Raw genomic sequence first — 21,472 nt, 5'->3', positions numbered from 1 at the left:
TAGCCCTATATGCTGTTCAAGTATGGATGTGAAAGCTGGACCATAAAGAAGGCTGAGCACCAAAGAAATGATGCTTTTGAACTGTGGTGTTGGAGAAGACTCTTGAGAGTCCTTTGGATTGCAAGGAGATCCAACCAGTCCATTCTAAAGGAGATCAGCCCTGGGTGTTCTTTGGAAGCAATGATGCTAAAGCTGAAACTCCAGTACTTTGGTCACCTGATGCAAAGTATTGACTCATTGGAAAAAACCCTGATGCTGGGAAAGACTAAAGGTGGGAGAAGGAGATGACAGAGGACAAGATGGCTGGATGGCATCACCGACTCAATGGACATGAGTTTGAGCATCCTCTGGGAGATGGTGAAGAACAGGGAAGCCTGGTGTGTGGCAGTCCATGGGGTCGCAAAGAGTCAGACATGACTGGGTGACTGAACAGTAACAACAGAAGCATATAGACTCCAGCCAAAGAGCTAACAGGCAGGGAGCACAGCCCCACTCATCAGCAGACAATTTGATTAAAGTTTTACTGAGCCCCAGAGCAAGACCCAGTTTTCCCCACAGCCAGTCCCTCCCATCAGGAAGCTTGCACAGGCCTCTTATCCTCATCTACCAGACGGCAGACAGAGGAAGTAAGAACAACATTCCCATTAGCCTCCAGAACTAATACCACAATCATAGAAAGATACAAAAAGAAATATAATTATGTTCCAGAAGGAGGAGCAAGATAAATCCCAAGAAAAACAACTAAATGAAATGGAGATAGGCAACCTCCCAGAAAAAGAATTCAGAATAACGATAGTGAAGATGATTCAGGATCTTGGAGAAAGAATGGAAGCAAAGATTGAAAAGATGCAAGAAATGCTTACCAAAGACCTAGAAGAACTGAAGAAGAAACAAGCAGAGATGAACAATACACTAGAAGGAATCAATAGCAGAATAACTGAGGCAGAAGAATGGATAAGTGACCTGGAAGACAGTATGATGAAAATCAGTGCTGCAAAACAGAATATAGAAAAAAGAATGAAAAGAAATGAAGGCAACTTAATAGACCTCTGGGACAATATTAAATGCACCAATATTCACAGTATAGGTGTCTCAGAAGGAGAAGAGAGAAAGAAAGGACCTGAGAAAATATTTGAATAGATAATAGCTGAACACTTCCCCAGTGTGGGAAAGGAAATAGTCGGCCATGTCTAGGAAGCAAAGAGAATCCCAGGCAGGATAAACCCAAGGAGGAATACACCAAGATACATAGTAATCAAATGGACAAAAATTAAAGACAAAGATAAATTATTAAAAACAACAAGGTAAAAAGACAACATATAAGGGAAAACCCATAAGACTGTCAACTGATTTTTCAACAGAAACTCAACAAATGAGAAGGGAATGGAACAATATATTCCAAGTTATGAAAGGGAAGAACCTACAACCAAGAATACTCTACCCAGCAAGACTGTCCAGATTTGATGGAGAAATCAAAAGCTTTCCACATAAGCAAAAGATAATTCAGCACACTAAACCAGTTTTACAACAAATGCTAAAAGAACTTCTCTAGGCAAGAACCACAAGAGAAGGAAAAGATCTGCAAAAAATAAATCCCAAACAATTAACAAAATGGTAATAGGATCATACATATCAATAATTACACATTTTGTAAAGTGCACATGGGACATTCTCTAGGGCTGACCACACGCTGGGCCACAAGGCAAGCCTTGATAAATTTAAGAAAGTCGAAATCTTATCAAGCAGCTTTTCTGATCATAACACTATGAGATTAGAAATAAACTTCAAAGAAAACTCTAAGAAACACATGGTGTCTAAACAATATGCTACTCAACAACCATTTGATTACTGAATAAATCAAAGAAGAAATTTAAAAAATACCTAGACACAAATGAAAATGAAAGTACAATGGTCCAAAACTTACTGGATGCAGCAAAAGCAGTTCTAAAAAAGAAGTTTATAGCTATACAATCTTACCTCCAAAAACAAGAAAAATTTCAAATAAACAACCTAACCTTACACCTAAAGCAACTATAGAAAGAACAAACAAATCCTAAAGTTAGTAGAAGGAAGGAAATCATAAAGATCAGAACAGAAATAAATGAGAGACAAAACAATGGCAAAGATCAATGAAACTAAAAGTTGGTTCTTTGAACAGATAAATGAGATTGATAAACCTTTAGCCAGACTCACCAAGAAAAAAAGGGAGAGGACTCAAATCAGTAAAATTAGAAATGAGGAGTTACAACTGACTCCACAGAAATACCAAGAATCATAAGAGACTACTATGAACAACTATATACCAATAAAATGGACAACCTGGAAGAAATGGAAAAGGTACAGTCTTCCTAGATGAAACCAGGAAGAAATAGAAAATATGAACAGACCAATCATAAGACTATAGGGCTTATTTCTGGGTTTTCTATTCTGTTCCATTAATCTATATATTTTCATTTTTGTGCCAGTACCATACTGTTTTGATGACTTCAATGAGATATCACCTCACACCAGTCAGAATGGCAATCATCAAAAACTCCACAAACAACAAATGCTGGAGAGGGTGTGGAGAGAAGGGAACCCTCCTGCACTGTTGGTGGGAATGTAAATTGGTACAGCCACTATGGAGAACAGTATAGAGATTTCTTAAAAAACTAAAAATAGAGCTACCATATGACTCTGCAAAAAACTGAAAATAGAGCTACCATATGACCCTGCAATCCCACTCCTGGGCATATATCCAGAGAAAAACATGGCCTGAAAAGATACATGCACCCCAATATTCATTGAAGCACTGTTTGCAATAGCTACGACATGGAAACAACCTAAATGTCCATCGACAGAGGAATGGATAAAGAAGATGTGGTACATGTATACAATGGAATATTACTCAGCCATTAAAAAGAACGAAATAAGGCCATTTGCATCAATATGGATGGACCTGGAGAGTGTTATACTGAATGAAGTATGTTAGAGAAGGAGAAATATCATATGACATCCTTTAATGGAATATACATCCCATGGAATCTAAAAAGAAATGATACAAACTAACTTACTTATGCAACAGGAAGAGACTCACAGACTTAGAAAAGGAACTCATGGTTGCCAGGGGGAAGGGATAGTTAGAGAATTTTGGAAGGCCATGTACACACTGCTATATTTTAAATGGATAAGCAACAAAAACCTATTGTATAGCACATAGAATTCTGCTCAATGTTATGTGCCAGCCTGGATGGGAAGGTGGTTTGGGGGAGAATGGATACATGAATATGTACAGCTGAGTCCCTTCACTGTTCACCTGAAACTATCACAACCATTGTTAATCGGCTATACCCCAATAAAAAATGTTTTTGGTGTTAAAAAAAATGAATAAATAAATAAATAAATAAATAAATATTTCCTTACTGGAAAGGAAAACAAAACAAAAAACTTTACAGTGTGATCTCCTCAGAGGTGAAAATTGTTTATTTCCCCTCTCACTCCCAAAGTAAAATAATATTCAGGTTGGAAATAATTATTTACAAAAAACAATATATAGAAATTAAAACACTTTAATATAATATAAACATTTACAGAATATAGACTGATTTTTTATCAGTACTTTTTGAGAGAACTCTTTAAAACTATATATCATCTACATTTATTATAGACTGTTTCATTTCCACTTTCAGAACTAGAAAATACAAAAATACACTGCAAATTATATTTAACAAATGAACAAAAAATCTATCTAAATTGCTTCACGTATTTTCCTTGGAGAAAACCAAGAAACATAAACAAACATAATAGCAATAAAAAATACCAACAACACTAACACAACCCAAACAGAGGATGGATTCTGATGCCTGCTGATTTTCTCATTTAAAATTAATTTTCCCCCATAGGTAAATAATTCACTATCAGAGCAACTGGATGAACAGGAGCAGAGATAGCCTCATTAAGATAAATTACTTTATACACAGGAAATATGTAATTTTTCTTTCATGTTAAGAAATGAGGAAACATAACTTGAGGAAAAGGCATATTGAATACTCTTACTTCACTTGGCTTTTGTTAACGGTTAAAGTAACTGTTCACTTAGGGAAATTCAAATAACATGAATTTCATGAAACCAAAAATTCAACCTTAAAGGAACACAACTGAAAAGTTCAAAATCCAAGAGAAGACTCGTCCTAAAGCACTGACATGTTTATCTTTTAACTGGTTTCCTTTTCTCTTATGTTCTTACTGTGTTCTTTTGTTCTTCTCTCTCAGAGGTGAGGTTTAGGCTTGTTTGTCTCTTCTTTCAAGTCAATTTCAATGTTTACACACAAAAAACTAAGCTTTCTTGAACTGACACTGACTGTACTCACCTCTCTTTTTCTTCATTGGATGTTTCTGTCTTTGTCTAAATTCCCCCATTCTATTTCTCTTGGGGTAAACAAGGCTAAAAGTTTAAAATCCAAGAATAGACTCATCCCAAAGCATTTCCTCTTCCGTCTTTTCTTCAACAGATTTTTTTTTCTCTTTCTTGTGCTTACGTTCTTCCTTCTCAGAGGGTACACCATGGCTTTTTTTCTTTTTTCGATGCTTGAGCCTTCCTGAACTGACTCTGAATTTATCTCCATCTCTTTTCCTTTCCCCAGTGCCCTTGTGCTTGTCTAGATCTGTATCTGCATAACTCTTTTTTCTTTTATGCTTGGACTGCTCCTTCTCTGGCCTTTCTTCACCTTTCTCCATGTGCCTTCTTCTCTTCTGATGTTTCCGCTTATGACCTACTTGATGCTCACTGGTATCGTTTTCTGAGGAGAGGTGCTTAAAAACTTCAGATTCTACACTGTATGTGCCAGAGTTATTATCCTGCTGACTAAGGCTCAGGGGTACTGGTTTTTCTGGGAAACAGTCTCTGGTGGGTTGACAGTAGGTCACAGAGTCTAATCTCTGTTTGCTGTCATGAGTTGGTAAAGGATGAGGTAACTGGTTTTCTTCTGCCTGTGAAATACTGTATGATCCTGGGTAAGCCTGGAAATGGAAAGTCTCAAATGGGAGTTTTTGCTCAAACATTCTAGGTCTGGGTCTGGAATCAACCATTTCTCTGTGCTTATGGGTTTCTACAGAGCTATCACTTATCTTTCTGAAAGAAGTCTTTGGCTCTAGTCCTCTGGCTTTCTGCACTTTGATATAATCCTCAAGTTCATCTTGGAAAGAGTTATATGTCCTCTTCGAAGGAGCTGGTAACCAGTGATATACTTGGCTTTCCACTGGTGAAACAGTGTATGGTCGTTGGTAGGTCTGAGAAGTCTCAAATGAATATCTTCGTTCACACATTCTTGGTCTGGGTCCAGAATAAATTTCTCTGTACCCATGGGTTTCCACAGAGCTCTCTCTTTCCTTTCTGAAACAAGTCTTTGGATCTAGTCCTCTGGCTTTCTGCACTTTGATATAATCTTCCAGTTCATCTTGAAAAGAGTCATATGTTTTCTTTGATTGAGCTGGTAAGCAATGAGGTAACTGGTTTTCCACTGTTTGTGGAGTATTATATGGTCCTGGATATGTCCAGAAAGTCTCACATGGGGATCTTTGTTCAAACATTCTATGTCTGGATCTGGAATCAACTGCTTCTCTGTACCTACGGGCTTCCAAAGAACTTTCTTCCATCTTTCTAAAACAAGTCTTTGGTTCTGATCCTCTGGCTTTCTGTACTTTGATGTAATCTGTAGATTCATCTTGGCAAGAGTCTGGTGGCTTCCTTGATTTCTTCACTAGATTGATAACAATGGATTCTCTGCAAATAAGACAGTAGAAAGTTCTTGTTACTAGATTATTTTATTTGGAATATTTGCTTTGCTTTCAAAAATACTAGTTTGAAAAAAACAAATACAACAGAAGCCCAAGCAAAATTTTAAAACCTACCTTAATATAAAAGCTATAAATCATGACTTTGTATGTGAAAGAGAAGAAGCAGGAATAGTCACATATCTCCTAGGCACCTCACAATTTTTTACACATAAAAAATTTTCACACTTGGGATGAAAGGGAAGATAGGTACAAAGAAGCAGACATATCTGATACTGTTGTAGTACTTAAAAATGTAAGGCATGTTGGGATGTGTGGGAAAGGACCAATAATATTTCATGCCCTAAAGGTGGTCTGATCTGCATGTCACATTGCTGTAAAAAGTTCTAATGATCAGTTCCTTGTATAGATCTATAAACATGACAGCTATTTATTCTGGAACTCTGAAATTTTACAAAGAGTGTAAATGAAGGTTAATTTGGTTAGTTATACAATTTAGCTACCTAGTATTCAGACTCAATAATACAAATATTTTCTACCAGAATAATGTAAGTTATACTAAAAGCAACAAAATAAATATACAATTCTTAAGTGCCCCTCTGTCCCACTACTTGACTTATCCAGTCCCCAACTGTAGAGTCAATCTTCTCCTCCTTAAAATAACAGAACAAATTGGAATAAATGTGTATTAAGCTCCTACAATGGGACCTTGCCCATATTTTTATACTTCATTATAACCACTTTATGTCAGGGCTGTCTAAAGTTACTTGGTAGAAAGATCTGGTATTCCAGTTTGGTTCTGTTTAACAGCAAGACCTTTTTTCTTTTTTTTTTTTTTTTTTCCAGTTAGATAAAAATGCCTTTATTTCTAAAATGTGGCTTAACTACACCCATGGTGCACTAAGCTTGTTTTGGAATCATCTTGCAGCTCCAAGTAAAACCAGGCCAGTGGAGGAACAGTCAGGGCTATTGGTTCCCGGCACCATGGTGTCACTACTTCAGCAATTCAATCCACACAGTTATTCTCCAGATGTTTTTTGTGACGTATGGAGAGTCGTTTTGGATTCCTCTGTACGACAGAGAGGTCCGACCTTGAGGAAGATCGGTAGCCCACATCCTCTGCTTTGACAGGCTTAATGATATGGCCTGGCTTGGTGACAACCTTGGGCATGGTCAGCTTTTGGAAGGCCCTCTGGGTGTTCCATGTAGATCCTACGGGGGTCTGGATGGTCCTTTCAAATTGTCGATGGTGTGTGAATGGATGTGGAAGCACCTGCACCTGATGAGCTGCTGCATGGGGGTTCCGCTTCTCATTGATAATCACGTTTGGCAAATTCTTGTCTTTCCTTGGAGGACCCTCAGGGGCTTTAATGAGAAACCTGTGTCTCTTCTTGGCACTGGGCTTCAGGCCCATACCACCCCACTCGCCCCAGCCAGGCAGAGTCAGGTCCAGGTCCTTTGGCTTACTCGCCTCCATAGCTTCCCTCTTCTCTTTCAAGAAGTCTCTGATGACATCATCCCCAGCAAAAGCTTCCTTTATTATCTGCCTTTGATCTCTCTCTTCTTCATCTTCCAACTCCTGTACAGTCGTGGGAACTGCCAAGGACTTCACGGAAGGCGATTTTGTGGTTAGGAGGTTCTGGAGATCAATCATTTGCTCCTTCCTCTTCTTCTCCTTGGGGGCGCCAATATGATTACTTAGATTCTTCTCCAACTGCAGCCCTTCCACTGCAGTTCTGGGAAGCTCCTTGTTTTCAACACACTCTTCTCTGCCCAGCTCCTCCAGCTCGTCCAGAGTCCGAGCTCTCTTTGGCCTCTGCAGCAACATGGGCTCCTCTTCCTCCCTGGCAGGTTCCTCTCTCTGAGCTGTCCTCGCTGAACTCAGTTCTTGCTTCCCTGACTGATGGTTCTCCGTGATGAGTTTCTGACACAGTGCCCTCAATTCAGACAGCACCTCCTGGCTGCTAGGATCCTTTGTTACACGGCTGTGCACTGGCTCCGCCATGTGGTTGAGCTCAGACTTCTGTCTAAGTGATCGCCTTTCCTCAAATTCTTTCAAGAGAGTTTCTTCCTCCACCACTGCTCTTTCTTCCTCACTTTCAGAAGTCTCCTGGGCTTCAGGCTCAGCAGGATCTTCCAGGTCTTTCTGGATCTCAGCCTCTTTGGCATCAGTGAAGTGATTCTGGACCATCCAGGGGTTCAGTCCATTTGCCTTTATCTGCACCCCATTCACCATGTCAGGGACTAGAGGTTCTTCCTCTTCCTCCTGGCCTTCCTCCTCTTCCTCACTCTCAGAGGCCGCCCGGACCTTCTGCGTCAGCTCTTTGTTCCTGGCCAGCTGTTCCTGCATAGCCTGGCGAGCCTCCATGTCATATTTGGCCATAATTGCCTTTGATTTTGCCCATTTCCCACTGTTCTGGTGCTTAAGGCTCATTCGCTCCATCATTCTGGCCTTATCGAGTTTTTCTAGTTCTTCTAGTGCCGCAGCAGGATTGACCTTCTGCAGCTTCTCAAAATCTTTTAAGGCTTGCTTGGCCTTTCCTTTCTTCAGAATTCTGTGATACTTTTTGCTTTTGAGTCTCTTCTCTCTTCGAGCCCTGGCCTCATAGTAGGATTGCAGGGCCCGGGCCCTTTGAAGCTCTGCTCGGCGCATCTTTACCTCTTCCAGGCTCATAGCTTTGAGAGAGGCCTTTTCCATGGGAGTCAGTAAAGGGTCCGTCACAGGCTGCTTGTTCTTATGGAGAAGATTAAAAATCTCCTGCTCCAGGGGAGTTCTTGCCTTCCAGCCATTGACCACATGTTCGATGGGAGCAAAGGCTGACTGGGGCTTGCTCAGGGGAAAAACCAGCTGCTCTGCTTGCCGGTTCTTCAGAACGACAGGATCCCATTTGGAGAGGATTTGGGAGCTTTTATTGAATGCCACTTCTCTGTGGATCCGCTCAATCTCTTCTCTGTGAAGTGGTAACTCCACAGTCTTCTTCGATTTCACTCGATTCAGCTGCTTTTTCACAGCAGCCAATGAAGATGAAGTTTTAACAGGCTCAAGCAGATCTGAAAGGACCAGCTTTTCTCCTGATCCTTCAGAACTTACACTGAACTCTGACACCTTCAGACTAGCCTCAGACCTATCAGCCAATTTCTGCCTATCCTTTCCATTAAGTGAACTGATTGATTCCAGAAGCTTCTGATGCTTTCTTTCTCCATCATTGTCCCCTTCATCTTCACTGGTGCTCAAGGGGTAGTCTTTTGGCAAATCCTCTAGTTCTTTCTGTTGGTTCGAAGCCAGGAGGTTGCTCTCCGCAGCCTGGTTCGCGTTCATCTCAGCAGCCTGTCTCACATGGACCAGGAGCGGAAGTCGAAAGGCAAGACCTTTTTTCTTAACCACTATACCTCACTGGAAGGATGACAAATGGATAGCTGAATCTCTGGAACTAGCCAACCTTCCAAGGATTACAGGGATTATTTGAATTATCTGGCTAGCCTGAGAATGATCCTTTAGCATCTTTCCAAAGATGTCTGGACAGGAGGGTTGCCTGTGAGCCAGCTCTTTCAGCACACTATCATGGCTAGAGAACCCCCTAGGAGATGGAACTAGCATACAATATGTTACAAATACTACCAATCATACCCAGGATCAACTCTTAGGGAAATAAATGTCTAGAAAGTTTGTAAAATACATGTAAAGATACTTGACAGAACCCCTGTTTTTTTGGTATCATAGAAGCACTTTGGTAAGAAATTCTTACTTAAGTTGATGTTCACTTCCTTGCATATGAGACCGGAACATTTCTAAAGATGTAAAGGTGATATTACAAATACGACAATCGTAGGTTCTCATACTAAATGCTGGAAAAAACAGAGTTCAAGTTAAAAAGGTCAATAGGAATATGCTTAGAATCACATAGCTGGACAGTTTACTAGAAATCATCTACTTGAACTTTCCCAATTTAAAGATAAGGCCTAGAGAAGGTAAATGATTTGATTGAAGTCAGAGTCACTTAGTAACAGAGATAGCTTCTCAGAGCCCATGTCTCTTAAAGTCCAAAATTCTTCACACTACACCAGACTGCTGCTCCAGCCTTGGTCTCTTTAAGAAAATGCTATCTGTTTGTTTATTTCTGTTATGTGAAAGCACAACAGACACTTCAAATGTAGTGTGCCTAATCTATCTTTGCCTCTTAATCCCTTGACCAACCTCTTTTTGTTTGTCCCTAATTTTCTTTCTACCCAACTAAAACTTGAAACATCCCAAAATATTAAAGATGAATAAAGGCAAATGTTTACTCTCTTACCTGAAATCACTGTAATGCATTAGTTTACCAAAAGTGATTTCCATAGCCAGATTTTAGAGAGTTTCAGTGAGCCCCACTCTCAAGATAAATGCTGAAAGTAAAATTCTAAAATAAAACTTAGTTACCACTTCATAAGAGTCAAGAACTCTAGAATAGGTATGCTAGTTACCTCTCTATTCTGACTGATAGAACTGGAAGCAGGTGATAGGTTAAGTTTTATTTTCTTAATCTTATCATCCCTCCACTTTCTCTTCAGTCAGAAGATACAAATTAATAAATTTCATTATGCTAAATATAAAAACAATCTCACTCTAAAGAAGAGGCAATAAATTCATGGCTGCAGAGATTTTAGGGTCCAGCAAGGCTATCTCCTTTTAAATCAAACAGCAAATTGATCATTTAAAGGACACTAAATTAATCATTAATAGGTGTATTGGCCATGTCCAAGCAAAGATTATTCATAGAAACAGGAAACTAATGTCAAAGGGAAAGAAAGATCCTGACTTTGAAGCACATGACGACTATGTTCACTACTGATGTATTCTCTGCGGTGGGCCCAGGAGAGCTCAGCCAGTTACATCAAAGTCTGAATAAATGATTCTTCAAAACTATCCTCTCTTCCTGTGCTGACTTTTGCACTTGCCAAGCCAACTTCTGATTATAATTTGGTTTCCTATATTACTGATACCAAAAAGAGGATAATCTAAATGATTTTTTTTACAAACCTGGGAACTGAAATATCTATTTATGCTCCTACCATAAATCAATAACAGAAGACAGTGAATTAAATTGCAATGTTTCCCAGACTTCTCTGCAAAGAATCAATTGGAGTGCGAGTTAAAAATATAGGCATTGAAACATGTATAATATCATATATGAAATGAGTCACCATTCTAGGTTCGATGCATGATACTGGATGCTTGGGGCTGGTGCACTGGGACGACCCAGAGGGATGGTACGGGGAGGAAGGAGGGAGGGGTTTCAGGATGGGGAACACGTGTATACCTGTGGCGGATTCATGTTGATGTATGGCAAAACCAACACAATATTGTAAAGTAATTAACCTCCAATTAAATTAAATAAATTTATATTAAAAAATATATAGATCCCCAGACCCCTTCCTCTGGAGAATATGATACATTGGGACAGGGAATTTGTATTTTAACAACACCCCAGCTAATTATTGTCAAAGAATGGGTGGAAAAAACCTTAAAGGAGTGTCTTTCCAGTTCCTTCGTTATTTATCACCATCTTGCAATTTTGTTTTTGGTTTGGGAAGTCCTTCATTTGAGGCTAATCACCTTTGAAGATTCTGGTCTTCTTGCAAAGCTGAGAACTGAATCCAGGACTCTGCATGCTTATAAAATCCCTTTCCAGAGATTATAGCTAACGTTATTTACAAGTGGGAAAATTAAGGCTCAGATTCACTTGGATATGTATTCTGAGGGCACCCAAGTTATGCAAGATAAGTAGGACTCTTGGTTTCCCCTAGACTAGTGGTTCTTAATGTTAGTTACACATTAGAACCATGTGGAGAACTCTAAAAATATTCATGTTACAGCTCAACATGAAACCAATTTAACCAGAATCTCTAGGGGTAGAACTAGGCTTTCTTACTTTTTGAAAGCATTCTAGTTGATTTTTCTGTGCAGACACTGCTAAGCACCACTGCCTAGATGATCTCCAATGATTATAAACAGATTATATTTCAGAGGTTTTACACATTTGTCTAGTGCTTATAGAGTATATATAATGTTCTTTTCAGTTCCTCCTTGGTTTCTTCACAAGTTATATCAGAAGATTATAATACAGGCGATATAGTAGTATAGAGGAGCTGCAGGTCACATATGAAAGACCTAGAAGCAGTTCTGGAAAAGTATGGTCTTCTTCTATTACCTTAGCCCTTGTCTTTTTAACACATTGATATTCTTTTTCTAGGATACAGTCTTCTGAGAAGATAACATATGAAAATGGTATAAACCCTTTCTGTGAAGACACGAAGCCTATGTATTTGTCTCAAGATAAAAATTCCTGGTCTAACCCTACTGAAACCTGCCTCTACTATTTCTCATACTGTCCATTCTCCTATCCGAGTCTGTTCCTTTGGCCTGTCAAATTTTGCTCCCCTCAGCCCTGCTAGGATTCCTTGTTTCTACTTCACCCAGAAACTCAAGTTTCTTTGTATCTGGTAACTTTCAAAATCATCCATAACCTAACACATGAGGGGTGGACTTTTATCCTAATCACAGTCCTATCTTATAACTCCCTGGACTAACGTTTTTGATTTCAAAGGAGAGATTAGGGGAATGCATGTCTTTATAGTCTAACATTATGGTTCTCAATCTTGGCTCTATATTGTAATCACTTGGGGAGTTAATACGAAAAAGAAAACACTAATGTAGTCCCAGGGATTCTAATTTAATTGATTTGAGGGATGGCCTGACCATTGGGATTTCTAAAAGATCCCTACATGATTTTAGTATGTAGTCAAGAATAAAAATCATTGGTCTAATATCTTAAGTGGGGAAAATCAATTGAGAGCTACATGTAAGCAAAAGTGCAACTTAACATGGGATTTAGCTTATGAAGAAAAATAGAAAATGTACAACTTATATGTTTTAAAATTATGACAGGGAAACAGTATTTTAAGAAAACTAACATTTGTTGAGGATCTATTCTGTGATGGGTATGGTATATACTGCTTCATTTCACCCTTTTTTCAATCCTGTGAAGTAGCTTTATTTTCATTTTATACCTGAGGAATCTAAGATACAACTGGGCAAGTGACTCAAACACCTCTCCAAATCTATGTTTATACCACTACACGACTCTGCCTCTCAATAAACAATTATCAAATATTGAGGAAAAATATTCATTGGAGTATAAAGCACTGAGAAATATATTTCAGAATAAAATACAATCCCTATCTCAAGGGGCCAATTCAGTTAAGAGACTATAACACAACTGTCAATGAATAGTGAAGCCTATGAGAAATCAGAGGAAGGGGAGAACACCAAGAGTGAGAGCAGTGAGGGAAGGTGTGATGGACTTTGGAGGAAAAGGATTTGAATTATAGGGAAAGCAGGTAGGGCATTCTAGGGGATGAAAATAATATCAGATATGGGAGAGACAGAAATGAGCATACAGGAACAGGAATGTCGCTCAGTCGTGTCCGACTCTTTGCGGCCCCATGGACTGTAGCCTACCAGGCTCCTCTGTCCATCGGATTTTCCAGGCAATAGTACTGGAGTGGATTGCCATTTCCTTCTCCAGTGGATCTTCCTGACCAGGGATCAAACCCAGGTCTCCCGCATTGCAGACAGACGCTTTACCGTCTGAGCCACCAGGGAAATGAGCATGGTGTGCTAAATTCAAATAATCTGTTCAACAAACACTAAACACTAAACACTTCTGTGGCACCAAGTATCATGCTAGATGCTAGGGGTACAAGATGAACAAAATGGGCAGGTTGCTCACAAATTCAAATGAGAAACAGATACATGAAGAGAGGGTTTCAATCTCATTTCATAAAAGAGAAGAGAAGTATGCTTAAGAGGTATGGGAATTCAAGGAAGCAGACACACTTAGTATAATACGGGAGTCTGAAGAGTGCTACTGAAGGAGATGAGGCCTTAGTTAAATTTAGAAAAATAGTTAATGGTGAAAGGAGTTGAAAAGAGCATAGAAATATTTATAGGAACTTACTGAACTTTGGAATTGTAGAATAAAATATAAGGGGACGGCATGGGAGAGGCAAGAACGTGTCAGATCAAAGAGACTTCCATATTATGCTAAGGAGTCTAGCAGGTGGTGCAGTGGTAAAGAACTGCTTGCCAATGCAGGAGATATGAGAACGAGCAGTTTTGGTCCCTGGGTTGGGCACATCCCCTGGAGTAGGAAATGGCAACCCATTCCAGTATTCTTGCCTGGAAAATTCCATGGACAGGGAAGCCTGGCGGGCTACAGTCCATTGGGTTGCAAAGAGTTGGACATGACTGAGCAACTGAGCACACAGAGCACAAGAGTTTAGACTTTTTATTCTTTGGCTGGGAACCCATCAGGTGGTTTAACCAGCATGTAACACGGTCAACTGTGTGTTTTAGAGAAATCTCTTCTCTAACTGCAGTATGGAAGGTAATTTTGAGAGGAGCAAGCCTGGAAGTAAGGAGACCACAGTTACATAAATATACCAGAGCAGGCAAGAGATAAGGAGGCATGGGCTAGAAAGGTCACAGTAGGGACTGACAAGAGCAGAGATATTGGTGAAATATTTACCATTAAATCTAACAAAATGTAATGACTGATTAAATATGAGAGATAAAGGAGAAGGAGGAATCTAGAGAGGTCTAAAATAACTCAGGATAGTTTGATGACTGAGTGGGTGGTGATCCTAACTGAACTGGAATTTCATAAGGAATACTGTTTAAGGACATGGGAGAATAATCAATGGTGAGTTTGAATTTGGACACACAGAGTCTGCTATATCTCTGAGATTTCCATATACAGGTGTCCAACAGGCAGTTAGATATGGGAATTTGAAAGGGAAAGGATAGCTTAGAGTGATTTTGGAGAAATCTGAGGATAAAGGGTAGTTAACACAGAGTGGATAAGATCTCTTGAGGACAATGGGTGGGCACAGGAATAGCAACATAATGATAAAAACCCTGGATAGTGTCACTCTTTAAACTAGATGGTAGAGGAGGAGGGGGTCCATGAAAAGTCAAGAAGTAAAGCACAGAGTTGCAAGGATGAACAGGAGAAAGTGATGTCAAAGGAGCTAAGGAAGTAGAGATTTTTAAAGAGGAATGTTTAGTGAATGGAGCAAAGATGTCTATTGGATTTAGGCATTTAGAAGTTGCAACAACCCTGCGAGGAACAGTTTCAGTGAAATAGTAGAGTGGTGGTGTGGAGGGCTGGGGGGATGTGTGGCAACAAATGGCAGTGAGTTGAGGAGCGAATATCAGTGAGGACAGTAAGAGCATATCTGAAAAATAAGAACACAACAAAAGCCTTGGCTAAGAAAACAGGGGCAAGTATCATAGTGAAAGGGAAACTCAACGTTAAAGGATTATTTGGTTAGGGTAAGATGCTTGGTATCCACATGTGATGATCACATTTTTCTTGATGGCATAAGGAATAAGCTTGTCTGAAGGATGTGAGGAGGGGGAGTGTTGAATAGTAGAAGAAAGTGTTGGAAGGTGGTGTAGGTTTAAAAACTACTGCTGAAAGGAAAAGGAAAAGTACTAAGTAGGACTAAAAGGTCACAGGTGAAGGTGAGAAAGTAAGTACAACAATGGGGCTATAAATTAATAAAATAAAACAAATACAATAAATAAAAAATACAGACATACTTTAGCTCCATATCATTATGGTAGCCATTCCTGTGCTAATAAGATCTGGGCTGGATGAAGGACATGAAGAGAGCAGTAAGAATGATGAAGAAACAGAGAAAGAGATTAGATAAGTAGAAACACATATAAACAATAGCAGACAGAAGGCAAAGACAGCAAGAAGGGAGAAAATAGGTGAAGGGTAAAAATATTTAAAGTGGCACATGTTAAACTGCTTTTGTCTTACTGCTTGCTCACTTATATGGGCTTCTGCTGTTGCTGTTCTTTGAAATTCTCATCGGCTAATTTAAATTCTCCAGCTAGTTTTAATTTTTTTTAAAAAAAATTGGAATATAATTGCTCTACAGTGTTGTTAGTTTCTGCTGTACAACAGTGCTCCAGCTATTTTTTAATCCTCAATGTTTACTGTAATCAAAATGAAATAGTCAAGGCAGGGTTGAAAATCTTTTGAGCTTCCAGCTTCAGAGGCTAATGTAAAATGACTTCAATGACTGGATTTAATTATGCTGATGATCAGCAGCCCCCCTCCCTGGCCAGATGAAAATTTCACCAAAATCCTCTTTCTCTCATTCTAATAATCTTGCAACTTCAGAGTCTAAAATAACCCTCCTTTCAGAAGTGACCAGAGTACACATATCTCTCAGAGCTGACACACTTTTCAGTTCCAATTTACCCAATGCCGCTAAACTAGAAGCCACTTATTTCAGAGAACTCTCTGCATGGCAACAGGAAAAATAACCTATCAAGTCTGTCATATCTTCTAACTTCCATGACTTTCAGGAGCCCTACCACTTCTGTTTCTACATTTGTCTAAATTGACATTCTTTAAAATTCTAGATAAAAACACAGATTTCTACGTAACTTTTGGTGAGATGTTGAATCACAATAAGCAGCAAACTTAATAATACAAACACAGGGTTAGCATTCAATAAATAAAGGTGAATAGTTCACTGATTCATACATTAAACTAATCTCTATTGAGGTAGGCCTACTCTGTGCCACTTTCTATCTGGGAATGGAAATACAGATGAGTTAGATGAAATCCCCTTCCTCAAAGACCTTACATTCTAATGGGAGATAGACACAGGAAGAGATAATTATATATGCAGGTTAAGGAAGCAGAGAAGACAAGCCTTGAAGGAAGTAAAAAGACTTACAGGGAAGTAGCATGTTAGTGTATGAGTAAGAGTTGGGTCAAGAAAAGAGGGACATGAAGATGTTCCAGGCAAAATGGCAGCATGAAGAGCACAGAGACAAGAAATGGGGTAATCGTTTCTGGAAACTAAAAGCATATTGCAGGTTCTAACCTACATAGATCACAGCAGGAAGTAGCAGGGAATAAGCCTGGAGGAGGAAGACGGGACAAGATGGTAGAGAACTATGAAGCTTATATTATTATCCTTAGAAAACAGAAAAATAAGGATTTTTAAGCAGGGAAGTGACATAGAAAGATATGCACTTTAGGTGAAATACTCTAGTGGTTAAGTTGAGGGTGGATTTGGGGAGACAAAATTGATGGATGGAGAATAGTTAGGAGGCTGTGTCAATATTCTTGAACAATGCTTCTCAAAATTTATTGTGAGTACAAACCACCCAGGGATCTTGTTAAAATGCATAAAATGCAGATTCAGATTCAGTAGGTCTGCAGTAAAGCCTGAGATTCTTTTTTCTAATAAGCTCTGAAGGGGTGCTGATGATGCTGACTACAAACCACACTTTGAATAGCAAAGCTCTATGAAAGATATTGAGGGCTTGAACTAGTATAAGAAAAGAAGAGCAGGAGATAAGGTAATAGTGATATTCAGAAGGTAAAACAGTCATGGCTTGCTGCTTCATTAGATACAGAAAGTGAAGTAGATGGTGTTGGGGGATTTAAAGTCAACTACAGGTTTCTACTTGGAATGACTGAGTGGATTTGAAATGGCTATGAGGTGTCCAGGTGAAGAGGTAGCTGCTCTTTGGATATATGAGTCTAAAGCCTTACAGAAAGGTCATAAGCATATAGGTGAGATAAGAGATCAAGGGAATGGATTAGATTATTTTACACTTTAAGGTCAAGAATGGAATCATGGGAATGCCTACATTTAGGCAATAATATTTTAAAATTAATTAATTTTAAAGAATTTATTTAATTGGAGGCTAATTACTTCACAATATTGTAGTGGGTTTTGCCATACACTGACATGTAGGCAATACATTTTTAAAAGAGCCCCCAAATAAAATAGAAAAGAAAGAGAAACACAAGAAAAGAACACATGCATAAAGAATTACATAAAGCAGAATAGAGCTTCAAGGAGGGAGTAATGAACATTTTTGCATGAAGCAGAAAAGTCTAGTAAGGAAAGAATTGAAAAATAATAGTGAGCAGAGAAAAAGAAGTGGGTGGAAGAGAGAATATGAAAAGGGAATAAAAAACACTAGTAGTGAGAAGGTGCCTGTGGGGGATAAATGAAAAACAAAAAAAAAGGTTAGACAAGCAAGTGGATCACTCCAGTCAGGATCAGAATCTTTATTGTGCCGGAATTCTTGCCACTCTTTCTAAGTTCCTTTGTTCATCCTCTCTCCTTCCCACTTCTATCAATGCAAATCATACATTTCCTTTAAAAAGATTTTTTGAGTCATTTTATTTCACTCCTCTAGTTATCAAAAATATGTACACAAAAATAAATGGCTGCAGCCTCTTGCAGTGAAGTGCTATTAACCCAAGTAGTTTATACACTTGCCCTTATCAGGGAAAGTGGTGTATCTTCATTTGTATTCCCAAGAATGACTAGCCTAGCACCCAAGAGACACTTAAGCCATACTTAGTGATTGAATGAAATAACTATATAATACCAATTTAAAATACTTCCTGTAAGTACCTATAATATAACATGAAACCATGGTAATTCCTATATTTGATAAATAAGAGTCATTTAAACCTTTCTGGGTCTCATTTTCCAGAAAACCACAGACAAACCTACATGGACTCAAAAGTCCTTACTTACTGAAAATTCTATGATCCCATGAGTATTATCAACCTCCTATTCAGTAAAAGTAAAATGGTATACATATAAGCCAGTATGTTTTATAAACTATAAACTTCCTAAGAAAGAAATTTGGGATATTCTTACTGTTTACCATTTGCATCTGATTTTGCAGGAAGAGGTTTCTCTCTTATCTTGTCTACAAACTTCTTTCTAGCTTCATTTCTTTTGTGTTTTTTCCCAACATAATGTTGTTGGGCCATTAATGGACTATTAAAAGAAGCAGGACAGAGCTTGCAATACTTGTTTGGATTATTCAAATCCAAAGCACTGCTGGAAGAGGAAGTCATAATCTTGTCTTTAATCCCACCTGGAGGAGGCTTGACAGCAAGGGGCTTCAGAAAAGTTGACTCTGTAGAGGTAGTAATAGGCACACCTGCTGAAACAGTCATAATGAAAAGTGATCTACATGTTTTCATTATAAAGTATTAGAGAAAGTTAGAGTTCCTTTAAAACCTACTGTCTCTGGACTTTTTCCACACAGCACTGTTGGAGAAAGGTATTCAGGCTAAAAATTATTGAATATAAGTCTGTCACCAAGTGTATCCAACAAAGATACAGGAAGCAATATTCAGCAATCAATGAAGGCATGAGAGCTGTATTAGGATGGCCCTTGAAATTAGTGAGGGTAAAAGAGACAGGTACCAACTTCTAAGTTGATGTCTTTCTTGAGTAGCATAGTAAGTAGATCATCTATTCAGTGACGTTCATATCAAAATACAGTTTATGCAGTTGTTCAAGGCTGTACAATTATATGTTCCCACAATTACAGTTATTTCAGAGCTCTTTCATGTAGTCTCCTTTCTGAGCCCAAATTTATGAATTTGGGGGACTAAAGATAAGGCTTTATAAGATGCTTTCTTTTGTGTGGTACACTGATTCTGTCCCTCTTGATTGACAGCTGCTGCTGCTAAGCCACTTCAGTAGTGTCTGACTTTGTGCGACCCCATAGACGGCAGCCCACCAGGCTCCTCCATCCACGGGATTTTCCAGGCAAGAGTACTGGAGTGTTGCCACTGACAGCAGAAAAACAAATATAAAAAAATCAGAGAGACTAGAATAAATTTAAAATTAATTCATTTCATTTATTAAGAAAACTGTTTTAATGCTGATGTGGCCTACGCTATGAGTTGGAAATTAATGTAGGTAAAATTGTGATGCCAGGCACACTTTATTCCTAAAATGTTGACGCTAGTGAGAATATGGTAAATTATTTACTCCAGAGGATTAATCTTTATTTTTTGTTCTAGCACACAACATTTTCAAAATACAGGCTGGAGCATACTCTGCCACTTCAGGCCAAAAGTGAGATCTGTGGGTCAGTTCTCTCATGTGCTGGTGGCCCAAAATCACTGGAAGGAGGACAGAGCAACATGTTATATAGTTCTCTGGATCTCTGGATCTAACATAAAGTAAGTTTTCAATAACTGATGATTGATATAGCTAATGGTACTTTTTCTTTACATTCATGGGAAGAAAGGAATGAGCTATCAGGGTAGAAGAAGATTCCATACCACTTTTTTTTGTCTACAGTTAAAGTCAGAAAATGCTGCAACATAACTATATTATGGCGGAGACATTGGTCTGAACACACATTATGAGATAATGTTTTGCAAAGTACTAAAGCAAAAAAAAAAAAAAGAATGAGATAAATGCCAAGGGGAAGAAGTAAGAAGAAACTATGACTTAATAATTTGATTAGAAACTGGAGAGCTCAGGTTGCTTATTGTTGTTTCTTTATAGCAAATATGTTTTTATTTGGATTTAATAAACTGAAAAGGAGAGGTCACAACATTTCTTAAAATTTAGCTAGCAATCATGATCTCTATATTAAATGTCAAGGGCACAGAAAGAGATTAACTGAGCAGAAGAACCAAGTTATTGTGGCAGAGTAAAATTCTCTCCAATAAAAAATGGATAGCAGAGATGGGAAAAAAATTACAGAGAGACTCTGTATTGAAGCTAAAGAGGTGAATGTCATCTTACCCGTTGCTGGCTGAAATCTTGATGGAGATACCTGATCATGCTCCTCCATTAATTGCTTCAGTTTTTTAGAATGGACTTTCCCCACATAGTGAGACTGAGCAACAACTGAGGAGCTAAAAACCATGTGGCAGAGACCACAAAATTTGTTTCTGTCCACTACTTCACTTCTATGCTCCTGAAATAAGCACAATCTTGTTAGAAAGATTCAATAACTAAGTTTTGAATAGCAACACCAACATAGGCCACTCACCTGAAAATTCCTCACATCCATCTTCATTTTCTTACCAGGCACTTCATTTTGTTCCCCAGGCATTTGAAAATAAAACCTAACATTTTGAGCATGTTTTTCACTCTGGAAAAAGATACAATATGACTTTGTTTATTCAACAACACAGGCACCTCAAATTTATACCTCTTTGACTCTGAGGACAGCACCTGTGAGTTGGAATATATTTAGTGTCTACCTAGTTTATAAAAGGGTTTTGCATGCTTTCAAGGCCCTAAATCTCAGTTAAAATGAAAATAACACTACAATTTAGAGACCAATAACTTTTAGTTTTTGACAGAAACTCCTTCTGCTGCTGCAGCTAAGTCGCTTCAGTCATGTCCAACTCTGTGCGACCCCATAGACGGCAGCCCACCAGGCTCCTCCGTCCCTGGGATTCTCCAGGCAAGAACACTGGAGTGGGTTGCCATTTCCTTCTCCAAGGCATGAAAGTGAAAAGTGAAAGGGAAGTCGCTCAGTCGTGTCTGACTCTTCGTGACCCCATGGACTTCAGCCTACCAGGTTCCTCTGTCCATGGGATTTTCCAGGCAAGAGTACTGGAGAGGGGTGCCATTGCTTTCTCTGCAGAAACTCCTAGTTTTTGTCTAATATCAAATTTTTCTTCTTCCTTAGTTACACATCTTAGGCCATACACCCAGCTAAAAGACTGCATATTCCAGCTTCCCTTTCAGCAAGATGTAACCATGTGACTATATTCTAGCCAATAAGTTGTAATCTGAAATGTTGGGTAGAACTTCTGGAAGTCTCCTAACAGAATGG

General features: G+C 38.8%; 2 protein-coding genes across 3 annotated transcripts in view; both read right to left on the bottom strand.

The window, feature by feature from the left end:
• Positions 1–4,431: 4,431 nt before the first annotated feature.
• Positions 4,432–21,472, bottom strand: part of ZMAT1 (zinc finger matrin-type 1) — a 43,387-nt gene continuing 26,346 nt past the window's right edge. The window contains exons 3-6 of the mRNA XM_068962990.1: positions 20,678–20,779; positions 20,428–20,602; positions 9,519–9,618; positions 4,432–5,761 (exon numbers count right to left, since the gene is read on the bottom strand). Of these exons, the coding sequence (XP_068819091.1) occupies positions 4,432–5,761; positions 9,519–9,618; positions 20,428–20,602; positions 20,678–20,779 (1,707 nt within the window). The remainder of the gene's footprint in view (positions 5,762–9,518; positions 9,619–20,427; positions 20,603–20,677; positions 20,780–21,472) is intronic.
• On the bottom strand, positions 6,779–9,104 carry LOC138071047 (U3 small nucleolar RNA-associated protein 14 homolog A-like). 2 transcript variants are annotated; one of them, XM_068962474.1, is made up of 2 exons: positions 8,696–9,104; positions 6,779–8,551 (listed from the first exon to the last, which is right to left on the bottom strand). In XM_068962474.1, the coding sequence occupies exons 1-2, from the start codon at positions 9,089–9,091 to the stop codon at positions 6,779–6,781; spliced, it is 2,169 nt and encodes a 722-aa protein (XP_068818575.1). In that variant the 5' UTR covers positions 9,092–9,104. The 2 variants fall into 2 exon arrangements, with proteins under 2 accessions (XP_068818575.1, XP_068818574.1); XM_068962473.1 differs by having other exon boundaries at positions 6,779–9,104.

The sequence above is a fragment of the Capricornis sumatraensis genome, chromosome X (assembly GCF_032405125.1).
Source record: "Capricornis sumatraensis isolate serow.1 chromosome X, serow.2, whole genome shotgun sequence".
Taxonomy (NCBI): domain Eukaryota; kingdom Metazoa; phylum Chordata; class Mammalia; order Artiodactyla; family Bovidae; genus Capricornis; species Capricornis sumatraensis.
The sequence above is the reverse complement of the archived record's forward strand: the minus strand, read 5'-3'. Positions and strand labels throughout refer to the sequence as shown.

Bases quoted from the DNA above. Each gene is read 5' to 3' on its own strand.
- LOC138071047 (XM_068962473.1), bottom strand. From the start codon at position 9,091: ATGAACGCGAACCAGGCTGCGGAGAGCAACCTCCTGGCTTCGAACCAA.